The sequence below is a fragment of the Anguilla rostrata genome, chromosome 10 (assembly GCF_018555375.3).
Source record: "Anguilla rostrata isolate EN2019 chromosome 10, ASM1855537v3, whole genome shotgun sequence".
In the NCBI taxonomy this organism is placed as follows: domain Eukaryota; kingdom Metazoa; phylum Chordata; class Actinopteri; order Anguilliformes; family Anguillidae; genus Anguilla; species Anguilla rostrata.
Genome location: NC_057942.1, coordinates 28,681,110 through 28,702,309, shown reverse-complemented (window position 1 = coordinate 28,702,309; position 21,200 = coordinate 28,681,110). Strand labels below are relative to the sequence as shown.

Genomic DNA, 21,200 nt, shown 5'->3' with positions numbered 1-21,200 from the left:
TGTAGCAGTTTGACTAAACAAACCATCTCACGCCTTTGTATCACAAAACGGAATACGTCTTCACATTACAACTAGTGATTATTGATTCAACTAAACGTATGATGTTAGGCAAAAGAGATAAAGGGTAATATTCGGTTATGGTATACGTATTTTGGGTCGCCTATTAAACGTATTCAAAACAGTTGAGGCGTACAAGAAGTGTAGAGGTATGCTTTGTTTTATCTTCGTAGCCTATATAGACCTCTCTTTATTGTGGAAGATACCATTCTGAGTCTGAAGCAAGAAAAGGGGGAAAGCGACTCGGTATTTTCCACAGACTGGTATATATTTTCTTACTAAACATCCCCGCAGTGAATAGACATTTTGGAGCCGACCCTGTCTGTTTAAACCGAGGGGACACCCATACCGATACTCAATGCAAAAAATATAAGCGTCTAATCGGGGGTAGGAGGAACGGAGGTGTAAAGAGATAGAGACTCCTCTGTCTCTCAATTTCTTGAATTAATTAACACAATATACATGAAACAAAACTACACCTCCATAAGCCGTCTTTGAAATACTTTATATACAAATGTATGTATTTATAAATGTAAATATTTATCTACATTGACATTACAGCTGGACACTCCACGCTTGCGCAACTCAGCTACACGAGTATCTTAACTAACCTACTCTTGAAGCTTACTGTAAGACTACTGCGACAACTACTGCAATTACTACCATTACTACTTGTACTTCCACTAAGACAATTGTTATTTCTGCTGTCAGACGTTCCCCGTTGGAAGATGACAACTTTAACAAACGGACAGGTGGACGGCATGGGTCACGGCAGCGCTGCCAGCACGAATGGGCTCGTGAACGGATTAAGCCACAATCACAGCCCCGCGAGCTGCGCCACCATCCCCATGAAGGACCACGATGCCATCAAACTATTCATCGGGCAAATACCGCGCAATCTGGACGAGAAGGACCTCCGACCGCTCTTCGAGGAATTCGGAAAGATCTACGAACTCACTGTCCTCAAGGACCGCTTCACCGGCATGCACAAAGGTGGGTCTCTGCTGGGAGGCGAACTGCGGAATGTTGCGCTGTACCTTTATCCCGGCTCGTGCTGTCTTATCGACTATGTCACCGGGATAAGTATAGAAACGAGGAGACTGGCTGCGTGTGTCTAAATCGCTGTAAGTTCTGTTAGCAGGATTGCTTTTTAGAGGGTTCGTGGTGAATAAGTTTTGCCTTGTTTGGTACAATTCTTACTTTTCTTTTTTGTCGTTTCAATGTAGCATCGTAGCATTCTCTGTAGCATCGATTCCACGCAGACAGAAACAGTTTTTGCTTGCTGAAGCAGGACTTTATTTATTTATTTATTTATTTATTTATTTAATAATTCATTCGTTATCGTTCATTTATTGAGCCTACTTACTAACTAACTTACTTTAGAAATGGGGGCGTTGTTAGGGGCAGAAATACTGTTTGGTCCACTGAACTCTCCGAGAAGGCTATGCAAATGCACTTTCTAAATATTTGATGAAAAACGTAGATTGGCGTAAAAACAAACAGCGTTGTGTCAGGCGATAGAGCTGAGGTCGGTGTCTGTTCCACTTCAGCAAACTTTACGTTCTTGCAACACTGAAGGGGATGAATGGCATCTGGCATAGCTGCTTTTAATAATAGCCTGAAGATTCTGCTCTGCGAGTGCTTGCATGTGATGAGGGCGTGCATGCATTTGTGCGTGCGGTCGTGCCTGCCCGTGTGCTTACTCTAGTATTCCGTAAATTATTAGGAAACAGCCATCGCATTGATTACTTCGAGTTAGACAGCTGCGTGCCGCCGTAGCTCTCACCGCCCCTCCGTTCGACACAGGGATCCTCTGTCACGGTATGAGTGTCTCAACTGAGTTGAACGCGTCCTAAACATCTCTGCAGATGCACAACATCTGATATTTTTTTTCAGGCGTGTTAATCGCTGGCTGTCTGAAAAGTTATATTGCATATATACACTTTTCCCCTGAAATTAATATTTCTAGTATTCGTTTTTGATAATGAAATACATTGCATCTGTTCTGCAAAAGCTTGGTGAAAACATGAAACTAAATGGCATAAACTTGCCACACCGTAAAATGTCCAGTGTTAATTAAACTCTAACAGAGTACATATGGTCCCACTGTGTACCAGAGTGGGGCCATATGTACTCTGTAAGAATTGGTTTAACACAAGATATTTTACTGTGCAGGTCTCAGATCGCAGCTGTTTAAGTTTGCAGACTCGTTCACCCTTAGCTTGCTGATACCGTGAATATGGTGCCACTGACCTGCAAGCCTACAGTGCTCTTTGGACAACCTGTGGTGTCATGGTTGTGACTATCAAGGAAGGAAGAGACTGCATGAGCCTTACAGGCAAAACTGTGTGTCTGTGTGCGTACGTGCGTGCATGTGCGTGTGTGTGTCAGAGAGATAGAGACAGAGAGAGGGAGAAAGCAAGCGAGAGTGTGTGTGAGTCTACATAATACAATGCAGATCTCTTTCGGCAAAATCTTCCTGATATAATTATTGCATTTTAATGCAGTATGTTTTCTGGTATTGATCATGCATGCATTCGCACTAATACTACTGCAGAAATACATCTGAAAGCCCATTCCCCACCCCCTTTTCCATATTCTCATACAACTCCTTGGTCATGTGGTTTTCATGCCACATTTTTATTTCATATAAGCTCCTCCCTCAGCGAGCGTATCTACAGGCGTTGTGTGGACAGCGCAGTTGTTGCTTCATGGCGTGTGGCTTGCACAGTGTGCGTGAAATCAGGGCCCACCTTCTTCCCCTCCAGCACAGAGACAGCTGGGCAAACAACATGCCAATGTATTGGGTATCTGTTAGAAAGTGATCATTATGAATAGGCAGAGAGAGAGAGAGAGAGAGAGAGAGAGAGGTGTACATAATAGATAGATCAAGAGAGGTGTCCTACAGAGAAAAAAGAAATAAAGTGCAAAAGAGCTGTGTTTGCATATGAGAGTGAGCAATATAGGGAGAACGGTACAGTATGTGTGGGTGTGAGAGAGAGATAGACAGTGGGACAGGTGTGTGAGAGAAAAACAGGAAAAAAAACAGAGGGCCTCATTTATCAATATTTTGGTTTTTTTTAAAAACCGTGTGCAAATTCATACGTAACCGGAGGCGACCTAACAAATTCTGTCGGATTTATCAAACGCTTGTAGCCGTAGCATTTTCCCTTATCTACCTGCGCGTGTGGATAAATAGCAATTAATCGTAAATAAAAAGCGCGTTCACAGAACTTGTGAGTAGCATAAATTTTGCCCCTGAAATGCCATGTAAGGAGCTTGAAATTCCACTGCAGGCAATTTAAAGAAATGACGGAGAAAAGACTAAAAAAAAAACTTATCTGAAGCGGAGATTGCAGTGCTGTTAATGGAAGTACAAGCCAAAAACATATTTTATTCAGTAGTGTAAGCAGTGGAATGTCAGGGCCAGGAAATACTAAAGCCTGGCAAGATATAGGGGAGAGATCGCTGCAACAGTAACGCTTTATAAATGTAATACGGTCAGAAACTTCATGTACAATGCGGCATGAACGTAGCCACTTCAGATTTGTACATGTGTAATTCAGTCGTCGACCGCTTCCCAAAGGAATGGAGCAATGTGATAACCATTGTGGGAAATATTTCCAAAAAAAAACTGCTTTTGAGCGAGCTAAGTAAAAAAGATTTTCTGCAGTAATTTTCGGGTATAAGGCTTTATTTTTATTTACAATAAATCAAATCATAGCCAACATCATTTTTTATAAAGTTATCTGTCCTTGAAAAGTTAGTATGGTTTTCTAAGTGTATTCTAGTGGGAATTGGATGCCAGGTTATAAAAAATTTAAAGAAAACATGATGTCCCCGTCTGTGTAAATGTAACAGCTGTTACAGTTGTCCTGCCTCTGAGGTGCTAAAAGACACAACATGCGTTGTTGCTGTTATATGTTTATAGAATGGCATCTACTGAGAAAACGAGAGGGTTGGTCCCCAGGAAGGTCATGGAGAGGGCTTCATATTAGGAGATTAGGGACGCTATATGGTATTGAAAGCCATCTACGTGTAGTGTCCTTTTGGGAAGACCCTAAGAATTTTAAATGGTGTTTAATATTTAAATTAAATTAATTTTACTCTTCAACCTGTTAGACTTTCTTAGTTAGTTCAGTGTTTAATGTTAAATGTGTTAAGCTAATTTTCTTGCATCCTTGACATAGCCTCATATTCTAGATGCTCCTGATTATTGGGAAAGAAACAGCTCTTGGTCACAGGCATTTACAATAGGCAGACACCAGATTGATCTGCATGGTAGGCTATTTGCTTTGTGAAAACTTACCTGAGTGTTAAGACACTGACAAAAGCAGGTTTTCTCATCCATTTGGACGTTACCACAATTCATTTCCCGGTAAGTTACAAAGTTGCTTGTGCGTCAATGTTTACACACTGTGTTTTTTTTCATAAATGAAGGCCCATGCTGCTTAATCTGAGGATGTGGCTGGTTTTACGTTACCACTGGACATTTGTTTCCTTGATTTAACTTAGTATATGCAGAAAAAACCTGCATACACGCATTATAGGTTGTTTTCATTTACTGTTCATTTGCAGCTATTCCACACCTCTGTTACAATCATACCGACTAACACCAGATTGTGTATACTTTGGTTTTAATTGTATCCTACTGGATTAAGTTATATAATTGAAACGGATAATATCTCCTAACGTGTCAAAGCCGTTTGAAGTAAAATTTCATAGTGCTAGGCTAAATATTTTGCTGTGTAAATGAAGAAAATATTACACTGTTACATTAATGGCAACTCTCCCCTAGCTATTGTTGTAAACCCTGTGGCCTGACATGAAACTGGAGGCAAAGATTAATTTCTAATAAAGCGAGGTCAGTCATAGCAATGAATACCTAAGCTATGATATCTCTGCCCTATTTATAGCAAACTTTGCTTGTTTTTTGGAATTTATATTCAGTTGCAATCAAGCAGTCGATTAATCAGGATTAAGCAAATGATGCGTCACCTATTTTAACGCTGAATCCAATTGTGATTTTTATATAATAATTTGAACAGTTATAATATAATATTGAATCGACTTATGATTTATTCTAATAATTTTGTCACACTTTTCTAATTATAATAAAACACAATGAATGGAATAATAAAAAAGCACAATACGCAAAGCAAGCTTTACAACCGTTTTATTATTATTTTTTCATTTACTCACACGATGGATTTTAGAGCATTCCTGACATATGTTTGGATCCCACAAACAAACTGACGTACGAAAACTTTGATAAATCCCACATTGTTCGCGTAAATGCATTCGCGGGCGATTTACGGTCAGATTTGTTTGCCTCACGTTTGATAAATGAGGCCCAGAGAGAGGATAATCTTCCATTAATAGCCGAAGCATGGTGCCGATGCCCAGTTAATCACGTTGTCCATGGAGCTACTGAGCGCAGTGCTGGAGGATTCCAAGAACTGTCTCCCTCTTCAGATATACACCAACCCCCTCAACCCCCCCCCCCACCCCACCCTCCAACCTCCGTCCCCCATTCACTTCCCTGTTGCATCACTGCTGCTGTTTTTAAACACAACCGCGGTTCACACCACGCTCTACCTCGCATACAACAGCATCACGCTCGTTCAACATATCATTAATTCATTCACTCTCTCTGCCCTCTTCCCCTCTCTCCTTCTCTCCTTTATTTCTGCTTTATTTTTCACTCCTTCAGTGCTCTCAGCTCTGAACTGGTTCATCTGCTGGCCTTTGCTCTCTGTTTCAATGACTGGCTCTCCAACCAGCACCTGACACTGTAATTGGGCCTTGATGGTTTTGCTTTAAAAAAAAAAAAAAGAAGAACAAAACAGTGTCTAAGGATTCATACTCCAAAGCAGAATTAGTGTGGCCGCACCTGCCATATGTGATGCCGTTCACTGCTAGTAGATATGAACCAGAATTTATGATTGGCCGTGTTTACATGCACACTAATAACTTGATTTCATACGATTAAGACAATGCTCCAAATTACATAAAAGTGATGGAAACACTTTACTTCAATTATTTTATTGTGGTTGAGCTCTTAGTCACACGAAGCATAATTGCAGCAAGATATGTGGTGTAGGCCGATCTTACTTACATTATTTAGTACATGTAAACGCCATAATTTCCTTTCTTTCGATATGTTACAAGTCCCCTTTCTGAAAATTGGGATGGCAGGTATGCCATCCCACGAAGTTACAGCTCGTCAGGCTGGCAAGTCAGAAGGAAGAGAGAGGAAATGAGAGAGAAGCTCTGCAAAATATCTCCTGTAAACACCAGGAATTGCCTGTTTTTGTTAACATTGCAGGTGAATTCATCCAACCTATACAGGTGGGGCTGAAACTGTCCAACCTCTATGCAGGTGGGGCTGAATTTGTCCAACCTGTGCACATGTGCGGCTGAATCTGTTCAACCTGTACACAGGTGCGGCTGAATCGGTCGAACATGTATACAGGTGCGGCTGAATCTGTTCAACCTGTACACAGGTGCGGCTGAATCGGTCCAACCTGTACACAGGTGTGGCTGAATCGGTCCAACCTGTACGCAAGTGAGGCTGAATCTGTCCAACGTGTACACAGGTGGGGTGAACCTGTCCAAGCTAAACACAGGTGGGGTGAACCTGTGCAAACCTAAACACAGGTGGGGTGAACCTGTCCAAGCTAAACACAGGTGGGATGAATCTGTCCAACGTGTACACAGGTGGGGTGAACCTGTCCAAGCTAAACACAGGTGGGGTGAACCTGTCCAACCTAAACACAGGTGGGGTGAACCTGTCCAACCTAAACACAGGTGGGGTGAACCTGTCCAAGCTAAACACAGGTGGGGTGAACCTGTCCAAGCTGTACGCAGGTGGGGTGAACCTGTCCAACCTAAACACAGGTGGGGTGAACCTGTCCAAGCTGTACGCAGGTGGGGTGAACCTGTCCAACCTAAACACAGGTGGGGTGAACCTGTCCAACCTAAACACAGGTGGGGTGAACCTGTCCAAGCTAAACACAGGTGGGGTGAACCTGTCCAAGCTGTACGCAGGGGTGAACTGTCCTAAACGGTGGGTGAACCTGTCCAAGCTGTACGCAGGTGGGGTGAACCTGTCCAACCTAAACACAGGTGGGGTGAACCTGTCCAAGCTGTACGCAGGAGGGAGCGAATCGGGCATTTATTCTCATCTGGAGCCGGCTGAAGGAGCAACGAGCTCCACAGTATCCCGACGCTGCCATGGAGACGAGGGCCTGAGTGATGTAATCCAGCGGAGTGAGAACGCTGAATGCCAATCATGTCGCAGAGCTGTCGAGCAGAAGTGGGCCGTCCTCCAATGCGCCGCGGAGCAGAGCCATTCAACGGGGAGCCCTGGGGACCGAATGCACCCCACGGGAGATGGATTCCCGCGCCTTTGATCCTTCATCGTATGTCACTCCATATCAGCGGGAGGAATGCAGTGCAATGATCACAATATCAAAAATAGTTACTATTAATGACCATCAATGCACATATATTTACTGTGTCGGCATATCTCTAACTAGTGACAGAATAGCAAACAATATTTATGCATATTTTAAGAATACATCTACTGTCTTTCAGCATACAAAATACTTTGAACAAAATATGTACTATCTGTAAACTGAGTTATAAACAGTATGTAGAAATATATTGAGCCATATGCACCATTCTTAAAAAGAATCTGGCACCCAGGAGGAAGTATTTGAATAACTCTGCCATAATGTATAATGAGTGAATTACTTCTGTTCAGCAGTGTTAAGGAAACAAAGTTGTATTTAAAGTGTTTTATACATGCAATTATAAATCTTTATTAAATTGTAAAATTGCATATTTTAGGTTTAGGTATAATGAAAATATGTGGGTAATGGTTAGTCAGCACCAACAAAATATAAAAAATATGTTATTAAATTTGAGGTCAGGGTGGCCAGATTGAGAAAAGTCCACATAAGGTCACAATATGCACTGTTGGCACGGCACCATGTAAAGCATAGCAAACAGTATTGATTGTAACCTTGAGTAGTCTCCTCCTGCTGGGCATCACATTTATTAATATTTATTAATGTTGGGCTAACATTAATCCCAACAATGCATTTTTTAAAGAATGCAGGATGTGGTTATCAATGTTTTATTAAGGACTGATAATGGCGGCATATTCTAGAATCTTATTTATATGGGTATAGCATTCGTTCTCCATGGCCATAGCTCAACCAGGCGTCACTTTGAATGCAAAGTTATTCCACTATTACCCAAACCAGCTCCTCTAGTGGCCAGCAGAGGAATTACACTTGAGCCCTTTGGCTATTTATTCAGCAGTTCAAATCCACAGTGACTTACAGTATACGAGGAAAAACAAAGATTTTCCCCGATTAAAATGGAAAACAGTGCCAGACTTGGCTTACAACATTCCCAGAGTAAATATTCCCAACATTCACAGAGCAGTGAATAAATATGCAACATCATTGATGCACTTGTGCAAGATAACTGCATGAACCAAAAACGAAAATTATAAATTCTAAATACATACATAATAAGCGATAAGAAGAGAAATACAGAGCCCTAAATGATATCAGCTAAAACCATGAAAAATGCCGTAGCCTGAATTAACGCTGAAGGTCGGAGTGCTACGGGGTGGGAACAGGAGGGAAACTCAAATGCAGTCGGAAAAGGTTTACGGTCTGTGTCAAAACATAGCCGGTGATTCTGCTGTCCTCTCCTGTTTGAGAGGTTCATTCCGCCACCGTGGGGCCGGTACACACAGGTGTTGTGACCGCTAGAATTGGCTACACGGGGAGCTGGGAGAGGCGGTGACCTCAAGGTTGAGGAACGGCGAGAACGGACCAGGAGAGCGCGATCTGATTGGTGGGAGTCGTGGAGGAGTTGTCCCATTCGCAGCGCTGTAGGCGAGTAGCGAGGGTGTTGTTTTTTTTATGTGAGCTGTAACAGGTGCCAGCTGAAGTGAGATGAGGAAGGGTGTGACACGAGCACGCTCGGGGAGATTGAAGGCGAGCCGTGCAGCTGCATTCTGTATGAGCTGCAGCGGTTCAGCAGCGCGAGCAGGGAGACGAGAAGTGCAATAGTCCAGGCGTGAGAGTCCAGGGCCTGGGCCAGGAGCCGTGTAGAGTGGGTGAGAACGGAAGGACTGGATTCTTTGGATGCTGTATAGAAGGTGGGTCTTTAGTCTGAGTAGAATGTCAGTGTACTGTTACCATACACTGCAAGACACTGCAAGACACATACCCTAATCAAAGACATAATTTCTACTGCTTATAATGACAAGTTTTTTATGTTGGCTTAATAAATGCAGGCTGGATGATTTGCTTAGTAGTATAAAATCCACCCACCCAGGATTTGAAACAACAACCTTCTGGCTACAAGCGCTTGAGATTTGTAGTTTTGTACCTCACTTCTTGCCTGTGTTCGTCATAACTCCGGAAAGTTTATATTCTAGGGACTATATTTTGTAGGGTTTGTTGTCAAGCAAGAGGAGGTTGTTTGTGTGGCAGACATCACCCCAGGAGCCTAAAGCGTTGCATGAAGGTGAATTGGAGAGGAGGCCCGAGCCGGTCGCAGACAGAACCTGGAGGTGCCCCGTGGAAACGAGCCTCCCGCGCAGAGTCAGAGTCTGGCCCTCGCGAAGGTAAACAGTGAATCCTGGGTGATTTTCAGCGGGGCGGATCACGAGCAGGCGGCAGGCTCGGTCGCCGCTGTTTCACAGCAGTTGCATCATCCTCGCGCTTCTTCTCAGGATCAGAATTTGCACCCCCCCCCCCCACTCCCCACCCCCTGGGTTCTCAATCCCCTCCCTCCTTTTCCCACCACCCGCTCTCTCTCTTTCGCTCGCCGTTTGTTCAGCGTGGTTCAAACATGAGCCGTTTCTTCGACATTAACCAAATTGGAGGCGACTGTTTGTGTCAGTGGGCACTGCAGGGAAAGTCAGATTTGTCCTCGCTTTTGAATATGAAAGAAATATTTGTTGTTGTTTCCGAGTGAAATGAACAACAATATATTCTTTTGAGTGAAAATGTAATTGGGGCGATGTGGAGGGGGGGGTGATATTGAAGAGAGTGATGAAAATAAATGCAAAACTACACATTTTTACTTTTAAACCCTCCAATCCACATGGTACACCATGGGAAAATTATTATAGCAGTTGGAGGTGAGGCATATTGGACAAAAGCAGGTAGCCTGCATGCTCACTAGCTATGTATTAGAATTAGCTTGTCAAAGAGGGTACAGGAATGGCTTAAACTTTAGAATGTTAGCGTATTTAAATAACCGATTCTACAACACCCCAGTCCACTCGGAACTTTGTATCTCTTGGCAAAATTCTGATCGGTATTTTTATTTAAATTTTTGTTGTGCCTGTTTGACGGATTTGGGAGGATATTATTCTGAGGCTCTCTTTAGATGTCTAATTTATTTGTTGTTTGCAGACACATTTGCGCGGGCTGCTAGCGATTTCACACTGCAACGAATGTGGCAGGCACTGTGAGCGTGCATGAAGCCTCGCTATCCCAGATTGCCTTATGTTCACGACTGACAAGCAGTGCTTCACATTGGCTGCCTCGTCTGTGCGGTTTCCTGACGGGGCCAAGGGGCCCGCCTTCTTGTGAAGGAACTTAAAATGGGTCTCATGCATTAGCTTTGTTCTAACATGAAGTCTCACTGTCTGTTTTCATTTGGCATTCCAGTGTGTTGTGCTTGTGTTCTAGAAGGAGACTAGAACACAGTTCTATTGTGACATCAGAGATATGCACATCCATGACTAGAATTAACTATCTATTCACTATTAGCTACTATTAGTTATTATTAGTTAGGAAGTAAGCTAACTTCCGCACAAAACAAAGATGCTGGCCACAAAGTTGTTAAAAAAGTGTTCTATTGACTGAAATAGTATCACATGTGCACTTCCTTATATGTTCATTTTGCCTGTGTATCAGCGTATCCTGCAATTGGCTGCTTTGATTGGACTACTTTGACCTGATGTTGCTATTGGCAGATGTGACTAAATGTCCAATGAGAATTGGACTGATTGTGGGACTGGAGCATTTGTGATAATGAAATTGACAGGAAAACAAATGAAAACACAAAATAACCCAAGTTTGGGGCTTCGTTACGTGTACGTGTGCTGTTGTATCAGAATTCTGTGTGTTTCCATGAGGTCAGAAGGGAAAGAAGTTAATGTTCTTAAGGGCCGAAAGTCTGTGGTCATTGTGGTTATTTCTGTACGAAACCCTGAACAGTGTAAAACTCTTGCTGCATAAGTATGGGGCATGCCCCGCCAGACCATAACTCGACGGATGGCACACCTGCCACCCCAATATCATTAAAAAGGTTATCTGGAATCTAAACCGATATTATCTGCTTATGCAAAGCGCTTTTTTTTCGCGGATATTCAGATTAATTTACCGCTGTTGGCGGATGCAAAAATGGGCAGGGAGATGCGTTTATTCGCTCCTTAGCTGGAGCTGTGTGTAAGTTTCGCTAGCACTTGTTGTCTTACGCATTTGCATGAGCTTACAGGAGTCCAGGCAGACAGGGCGAGTGCGGGGTCTGCTCTCTTCGCTGCTGGCTGGGATCCTAATGCCCACATAATGCGCTCATGCATAATTCATCAGCGCCCTCTGAAGTTTTGTGTTTATTTACATGCAAAGAGAAATGTGCAGGCGTCGGGCAGCGCCGCGCCGGGGGAGAGGCTATCGCTAACGGGCTGAGGAGCTCAGAGGGGAGGATCGAAGAGGAAAAACTCGGATGAGTGAATGTGTGCGTGTGCGTGTGTGTGTCTGTTAGTGGTAGTGTGTGTGTGTGTGTGTGTGTGGCTGAGACTGAGCACATATGTATGCATGTGTGTGTGTGTGTGTGTGTGCGCGTGTGTTTGTATTAGCGAGAGGAAAGAATTGGCTTTATCTGACACAGGGGAGTTTTATGAACAGGTTCTGTTTGGAGAAGGAGAGTGTGCGGTAAGGCCTGTTTTCAGAGCCCTCCCGTGTTGGGCACGAAGTGGGAGGGGGCGTACAAGACAGCGAGAGCAGGGCCCGACTGCAGCCCTGCCAAAATGGGAGAAACAGAACAATGCCAATGCAAAGCTAAGGCAAAGCTAAGACAGAGCCCCATCCAATGTGATTCACACAGCTTTCTTTGCTTCTTTCATTCTTCCTCCCTGTGTTGTCCGTTCTTACTGTCTTTAGCCGATGCTCTCATCCAGACCGACACGCACGGCTTGCATTTTCTATATACAAATTTACGGGGCCGGGTGTTTCGCTGAAGCGATTCGGGTTAAGCACCTCGCTCAAGGGTAACGACGGCGGTGTCCGCACCTGGGAACTGAATCCGCAGCCCCTGAGTTATGGACCCATTTCCCTAACCGTTATATCACGCCGCCGCCGCCGCCGCCGCCACCGCCGCGCTGCCGGACATGTGCCGAAGCAGCGCAGGCTTTAATCACTCCTGGAGCCGCGCGCGCGGCGAGGGACGCGCCGAGCCGAGAGGTTTCCGGGCGACGAGGAGACGGGCGCGTCTGGCATATAAAATGTGAAAAGATTCACGAAAAAAGTACTGAACGCTTCTTCTTCTTTTTTTTTTTTTTTCTTTTTCTTTTTCTTTTTTTTGTGCCCACTGGCTTTTCTTCAGCCTCTGAAATTGTATTCTCGCTTCAACACCCAGAGAACATTTAGAAGCAGACTTGAGCCAGCAGAGCACGGCAAATAGTCTCCAGTAGGTTTAGTGTCTCACTCAAGGGTACAATGGCTGTGCCGCATCTGTGAATTGAGCATGCGAAAAAAAAAAAGAATCTGGATATCAGCCCATTTCTTTAACCAAAACGGCGGGGTTCCAGCATATATATCAGTAAAAAAACGGAGTCATATTTTAAATAACTCTTTAAATGCCATATAAGTTTGAAAACACTCCTATTCTTTGAAAAAACATGCAACTAAACAAAATGTACTGTCGCATGAAAAAACTTTTTTCTGATTATTGCTGAAAATAGATCCCTCTCATAAAGTAGCCAGCAATTTTCAGGAATTCTACTGATGTTTAGAAGGTCTAAAGGGTTAAATAACTTCCCCTGAAAAAAATCAGATTTAGGGCTGAAGTAATTCATCAGCCACCCCTTTTTGTTCCTTTCCCAAGTTAAATTTAGCGTTAGATCTACCAGAGATGGAGCCAAATGGCTGTCCCACTGTCCCTGGACTTGCTAACATCCAGAGAGAGTGCGTGGCCTTTTCGTTCTCTCATATCTGTGCCTGCCTACAGCTGTCAGATCTTGCAGGGTTTGCTCTTCAGTATGTGTATTAGATAAATACAGGGTGTAATCACGATGATAGTGAGAGTGATGATGATGATGGCGATGATGATGCTGATGATGATAGTGACGGTGATGGCGGTGATGATAATGAGGATAATTACGGTAATGATGATGATGGAAAAAGACCACCATTTTGAGCTCAATTAGATGTGCTGGAAAAAGACCTTCATTCTGAGCTCAATTAGATGTGCTGAGCCCAACTTGTCTTAATTCGGGGACTGAAATCTCTCTGATGAGAGCGATGACTCAAAGTTTTTTTTTTCATCTCTTCGGTAATCTTCCCAACTGAAAGCCAAGGCTTCCCTCTCCGCCCCCTCTCCCAATTAGATTCATTTCCTGTTTTCATTTAGGCAGTGAATTTAAAATATGATGGACTTCTGACAGAGGCACTGGCGTTCTAAAGGGTGTGTCTGTTGCTCCAGGTGAAATTTGATTATGTAATGAAGGCCAGATAAGTCAATTAGAGAAATAGAGCATTCTACACAGGACAGTAATTATCCATGTAAGACATGGAAGTGTGTGATATAAGGTGCAGCTATGACATAAACACCACACATGTTGAGTAGGCGCAGTACCATATAGTAGTGTAGTGTGCTAGTTGAAGAACTGGGCTTGGAACTCAAGAGGTTGCATGTTTGAAACCTCCATGGTACACTGCTGTCGTATCCTTGAGTAATACAGACCCATAATTTAATCGCAACAGCAGATATACGGGGCATAAATGCAAAAAAAGTTACGAGTTGTGCCTCAAGCTCTGGACAAGGGCATCTGCTAAGCAATGGAATAATTTAGAGGCGGTGTTATTCCAATTACAAACCAAGGACTGCTTCCAGACTGCGGTTAAAGCTACTGCTCATGCCATACCTATTCTGCTTGACCTGGCCTTATTTCTAGCATTCGCTTCCGCTCTCAGAACCGATGAACAACGAACGTTGCATCATCCACGAGTCTAAAAAAAGCCCGGAGAAAACCCATTCTGTCACCCGCGTTGACACCCCGTTAAAGGCAGACGACGACGTTTCTGAGCGTTCCAGTTTCCTGTCATCCCCCCCATTGTGCCATTTTCGGTTTTGAATGATGGCAGGCGCGCGCCCCTGTGCTGTCTTCGGGGGTGCGTCTGTACATTTTGGGGGGGGGGGGGGGGGGGGCGGAGGCACAGAGGTACAGACAGGAGAAGGATGGCTGCCAAGCACCATTCCGCAGTACCCCCTGGGGGGTAGCCGTCCCCAGGAAAGACACTGAGATTACTCTGATCCTGGGCCAGCCAGCGAGCAATCTCCAGATGATGGGGTGTTTTTCAAGAAGATTAGAAGAAAAAAAATTAAGATAAAAAAGGAGCATAGAAAAAAAAAAAAGAAAATCACCCTGGTAGAATTTTTAAATTAATTTAGAGATCAGTGTGATTAAGACCTGGGTCCTGTCATAATTGGGTGATTTGCAGGATATGCAGGTACTTAATTACAGGCTGATTTAACCCCTTAATTGCACAGGGTATATTTCCTCTGTGGGTGCAATGTCATTCCAATGATGTTTGTGTTCACCTTGTCCTAGCTGTAACTAGACAGGCCTTTTTTTATTAATGCAAGCAAACAGAACCCTTTCGTACTGCCAAAATGTGAGCATTCACTTTTTTTTAGTGTATCAATAGTACGATCTTAATTGTGTTGTTATCCAGGAGAGTTGTTTTTATGTACATCTGGACCTCTTTGAACATTTAGGATCCCCCGGCAGTTCTTGAAAGAGTAGGCGTGTTTAAATCTATCTCACCTAAAACTGGCTCTCTACGTCTGTCCATCAGACTGTTCCCCTATATCCGATTGGCTACAGAATCCCTTGAACTCCCTATCTACACTGATTATGGTCATCACCACCAATAAGAATTGAGTTAGGGTTAGGGTAAAGGTTAGCTGACCAACCTGGTTAAAAAAGAAGGGCCAAACAAAATTGTTAAAAACTGTTGTTCTGCTGTTTACAGGGCTACATTGCATTCCACATGGAAGAACAAAACAGTCAATCAAAAGAACAAAAAAACCCAATTTGTACTCTGTGGTGTGATGAGAAGTGATGGCTGGCATCACATGCTTTGGAGGATAGCACATGCTTGTGTTAGCACCTCCAAACTGAAAGCAGAGTTTGCAAGAATACGTGCTGGTGGCGAATAAAACAGGGCATTCCAAATTGGGAGAAGAATGGAAGAAAAGTATTTTTTTTAAAAGGTGAGTTACACCAATGGCAGCAAAGGTGGTGATGTATATGCCAAACCATGCACTCTGGTAAGCAATATTTATCAATCAGGAAATGCTAGGTTTGGGCTCCTCTCGCCATGGTAACATCACCTATTATAAATCATGTTGTCGTCAGCAGTTCCCCACTGACAACCGGGGAGAAACAATACATTTTTTTACACACAAAAGATGGTGTTCTCTCACGCAAATCAACAAGCTAACCGCGACTGCCAACGGAGGACACACGTGTCCACTTTCTGTCATCGGTCATAAATAAGCTGAGCAACAACAAAGTTGACTTAACGCGTTCGCTAAATTTGCAATTACGAAACTTTGGGACCGGCTGTCTCACTGCGCTGCAAACAAAAAGTTCTTCGGCGGTGATTTATGGAAATTCTTTCACAAGTAATTCTCATTTCCGTAGCTCTCTCCATCTTAACTTCACGTGGAACGCATTTGTTCCAGAGGAATTATGTGAAATAAACCCTCTGCGGTGGCTCCGATTCTTTGGAACTCATATTTGCAGCAATAGAGATTAATTAAATTCCTGTGCATTGGATGCCAATTTTATTCACACATGAATGTTTCTGTTCAATTCTTCAGCTAATTTTGAAGCATCGCGCATATTTACATATGTCAGCTCCCGATTTAATCTGCCACGAGCGTCACATTCATCGTTCTTCCTCTTTGTCCCCTTTGTGCAGTGTCTCTTAGCAACAGCTCTGCTGCTACGCAAATGGAACGCCAGGTCACACAACTGTACCGAATAAAAAACGAATGTGTAACATATCTCATCTGGAAAGAACACTTTAACTTTTAAGTATAAATGAATCGGGAAACGGGTTACTTTGGCTGGATTCAAGGAAAAATGACACACTGCAGAATTACAACAAAATGGAATGCCTAATATGAAAGAGCATAAGAACATAAAAACATATAATGATGACCAGAGACCAGTCAAACCATCTACATACAAACTAGAGAGTATCCAGCACTGCATGAACCCTGGACTTGAACATTCCTAGAGTCTCTGCCTCTTCTGTGTGACCTGGGAAGCTATTCCATATTTGACTACTCTCTGTACAAATTACTTCCTGATCGTCAAGTGGAATTTACCTTTTGCTAATTTCCACCTATTCCAACTTGTTCAACTGAAAAAGGCATTCTGTAACATCAATATAACTTTTGATTTATACTTGCTACCTTTTGCAATATGTTCCAGCATCCTGTTGGCCTTTTTTGCAGATACAGTACGATGCCTAGACCCTTTGACTTGAATGATATCAAAGCATGTGACCCCCTTATTGGTCTTCTAACCCACACTGGAGTGACTGATAGGTCAATTCTGAAATTAGACTGACTGAGTTATACAAAGAAGAAACATCAGCAGATATTATTTTACTGATATCTGAATAGTTAAAACTGCACAGGTAATTATCTGTTCTGTGAGTCTTGCTGAATACTTCTCTGACTGCACGGTCCCCACATTTGTCCTGTGAGTTTGAACATTCATCTGTGACTCACGTGATTATCATGGGGCTCTGTTGTGTTTGCATGGCCCATATTCCTGTTCTACTTCACTACAGTACATACCAGGGGGCAGGATTTCTCTCCTAGCGCATGCCAGCGAAAGTAATGATTTTTGGGCATCTCAGCACAAATAATGACGTCATAAACCTGCAACCTCGAAGGACTGCGCTGTAATGTTTGAAGAATAAGCTCCCTAAAAATTCTGAAACTCTGATGGAGGTTTGTTGCATGGAAAGTCCACACTACATATTATAGCAAGTTATGTAGAGTATGAGGAATATTTTCATATATCAATATTTCTAGGATGGTTTGTGAATCGTAATGATTTTGTGTGTTAACCTAGATGCTGTAATGTGCTGTAACTAATTCTACAGTGTAGCTACTACAAGGAGTACATATTTGTATTGCAAACCAGAGACTTGGCACTAGCACAATCTTGTGCATTCCCAGTATCCATTGCATGAGAGGCTGATCAGGAAGTGATGCAATTGGCCTCCAGTCTCACCCATTTTGAAAATAGAGGCATCCCCGTTGTCCATTTATATACCCTCAATGCTACATACCCTATGCTTTCTGTCAACTTTATTTGCCCACAGCCATTGTCGGAGCCCAGTTTTAAAGAGATTCAATGCAGGTATTCAACTTTTTTCCCTTAAGAAGCAGAATTTGGTTTGCCGTAACATGGCAAACTTTTCACATGTATGCATGACAATAGGAAGTGCTAACATTTATGCAAGTCTTGTAAATTAAAGATTAGGATGATTGAGTCCTTTGAGCAGACTTTGAGGCAACACAGTCTCAGTATGTTACTGCATTGTAGATTTAACGCCTTTGGGTTTTTGTACTAAAACGTGTTGGCCTATCTTGAGCCTTCAGGACAGGTGAAATTTCTAAGCCACATCGGCAGTTTGATCTTGGTCGTGTTTTTTTCTTTATTTTATTTTTTTTGATCCTCAGGCTTCAGAGGGAGGGAGAGCCGACGGCGGTAGAGAAAGAAAGAGAAAAAGAGAAGGGAAGGGAGGATGGATACTGCTGTCACACTCCGTACAGATTGATTTCTTTCTGACCTACTTCGCTTGCATGCTTTGACCTGTCTGTCCTCCAGAGTCATCCACAGGTTACCCTACAGGAGGCTCACTCTGCAGTCGTCCTTGTTATCCCGTACGGAACACTGCGTCCACGCCAGAGACGAGGGCAGGCCATGTTTAAAAATTAAAATTATGACAGAGTAAAAAAAAAACTGGGGTTGATATTTCAAAATTCACCCAGATCTTCGGACAGTGTATTAGTATAGTATTATAAATTACATATATTATACATCTGTAGCTATTCTTCTCCCTCACTTTTTTTTTTTCACGTTTCAGATGAATAATTGAAATGCGCATTGCGAATTCAGTTTGTATTTTTAGAGGGGTTTTATGTATGGGAGAACACCTTGATCAGAGAGAACACCGTGTGAAAAGTTATACTCCCCCAGTGACAGCTGGGACGCCTACCCACAGTCCTTTGCTGAAAACACGATTGAACCCCGCCCCCCACCTCCCCCTCCCCCCTCCGGTCACACCTACGCACTGATCTCTCTTTTCACACCCTACTTTGCTACTCCATCAACAACACACTGCTTTTTACCTTTTTTCATATTTTCTTGGTCCCATCATTGGCCCAGAGTGAATTTTTTTGAGTTAAACGCTAATCTTTCTTTAGAGCAGGGGTGTCAAACTCAAGTCTGAGAGGACCACATTATCTGTAGGTTTTTTGTCCTATAAAATAACTTAATTTTGGAAGGAAGGAATCAAGGTGTGTGGACTCTTTAGCCAATCAGTGGTTTAAATGAATCACTGGTGCTGAAACACGTTAAACATCCAGAAACCATGCACTTAGTGAGTCTGCTTGGTCAGGACTGTGCTTGTTAGAGCAGATTTTTTAGGGGGAGGGCAGTTCGCTAATTGTTAGACCATGTGTGCTAAGTGCCTGTTTCTATGGTGAAGCACCGTACACAGTGTGCAGGTGCAGATCTCTCTAGAGTTAATTATGTTGTGTGTGTGTGTGTGTTTGTGTCTGCTAATCTCTCTAGAGTAAGACTTGTTGGTTGGGCCTTGTGTATGTACATGCCGATCTCACTAGTGGAAAGGAGAGCAATTCCATTACTGTAGGGTCGGTGTGTTTGCAAGCATTTATTTCCACCAATTAACCCTGGGCAATTAGCTATTTAAATGTATACACAAATGCTGATTCATTCTTAAATTAGGCCAAAGTGACATGCTTCATATAGGCACAGTCTTCAGCAGTAACCCATGAGCCTATCAAAAATGCCAGATTTGCATAAATGATAGGCTGATTAAATAATTAAGCTTAAAAGTTTGCATAAAAGCTGGAAACAGCCCTCCTTGGCCACACCTTCTCTAGAGTAAGGGCTGCTGGTTTCTGGCTCTCATATCGACTCCATTAATCGTCCCGATCATATGTTTGACTGACATTTTAGCGTACGTTAATTGATAAGTTCTTCAGTGGTCGGCTTTCTGGTGCCAACTTGAAATGTTTGACTCTGGTCTAATCCATCGCCCGAACTGGAAATGGAGTGTAGAGTTAATTAGCCCATTGAGCCGCGGGTAATTGGCGGAAACAGAACCGCACGCGCGCACACACGCCGGCCCTCCAGGAGAGGAGTTGCCCGCCTCGGCCGTAGACGGGCTGCCGGTCGTCCTTCGGTGCGTGCGCCGGCCTCTCTCTCTAGCGGTTAGTTCCTCCTGCCCGGCCATTCATTATGCAGTCTCCTCGGCCCCGCTGGGAACGATTAGCCGAGAAATTCCTACGCAAATTATCACAGATTTATATGCAATTTAAGTGCCTGAGAGAGCTTTTCCGAACCCCGCGTGCACACCGCCGCCCGTGCCAGAACCTATTAGTCAAAGTTTTTAATCAAAGAACAAGAAATTTGCTTTTTTTTTTTTTTATATATATATCCCCTCGTCATGTTCAACGGAGCCTCAGTCAGGCCCCCCGGATCATTCCGGAAAGGTTTGAGTTCTGTGGCTCGCGGATTAAGCCGGGAGAGACGGAAAGCGAGGTTTCGTGAACAAAGTGTCTAATAAACACTGGCTCTTTACCCAGAAACGAGCAAAATGTTCTGGGAGCACAACAATTAAAACAGAGGAGCCTAATTTACTGTGCCGGAATCAACTCATGCTGAAAAACGCTGTGAGTGTTTTTGTCAGCCCCCGGATCACATGACACACAGTGACCAAATTGGCAATAATATGCACTGTCACCATGCCAGTTCTCAAAGTGCATGGAATTTTATCTGGCAACACTGGGGCTTTTCTTTAAAAACAGCTTAGCAAAAAATGACCCAATTATATGGGCTTCTAGAGTGGCAGCCAATTAAATACAACCACATAATGTAACAAGTAATTTCTGACTGATCTCTGCTCATTTCTGTCCATTTATAATGTGTGTATATTGCATATGAATGCTAAAGAAATGTATGCCACATTGCATGTAATAGGGAGAGCTCATTGTTAGTGGCAGATAATGATGGCATGGTGAGGTTCCATGAAACCAGAAATGGGCAGAGCTGCAATGTACAGCTGACTGGTTTGAACCAATCGTTGTGTCTTGCTGTGGAGAGGCAGGCCTTTTGATTTGTTAAAACAAGTCAGTGATTGACAGTGGTTTTTTATCCCCTTTGCTGTAACAAAGAGAGAGAATAAAGGGGGAGCCATAAAACTGAGCATTGTGATGTCACTGGGAAGAAGAGCCGGACCAGATAAAGGGGAGCTTTCCTTGAGCACTTTTTAGGGAAGACTGACAGGATAATAGTCCGTGACAAGCAGACACCCCATCTCACTGCGCAGGGCTCTGTCAGAAAGACAGAAGAGCCACATCTAACCCTGTCGAGCCTAAGCTTTTCCCCTCTCACTGTAAAATATTGAGGTGATTCACCCTCATTTTTAGGGGGGTGAGATAGCGGTTGATTCGTGGTTGCCTTCCTGCTCCCGGGCTGTCAGAGATTTTTCATCCTGTTGTGTTTGTTCTTCACCTCTGTGTTCCCCCCCCCCCTTTAT

At 43.3% G+C, this 21,200-nt stretch overlaps 1 protein-coding gene across 5 annotated transcripts in view; it reads left to right on the top strand.

Moving 5' to 3' along the window:
• Nucleotides 1-425: 425 nt before the first annotated feature.
• The window catches only part of LOC135233149 (CUGBP Elav-like family member 4), a 54,211-nt gene continuing 33,436 nt past the window's right edge, over nt 426-21,200 (top strand). For all 5 annotated transcript variants that reach the window (XM_064296403.1, XM_064296401.1, XM_064296400.1 and 2 more), the window contains exon 1: nt 426-1,050. In XM_064296403.1, coding sequence (XP_064152473.1) covers nt 786-1,050 — 265 coding nt within the window. In that variant the 5' untranslated portion in view covers nt 426-785. The remainder of the gene's footprint in view (nt 1,051-21,200) is intronic.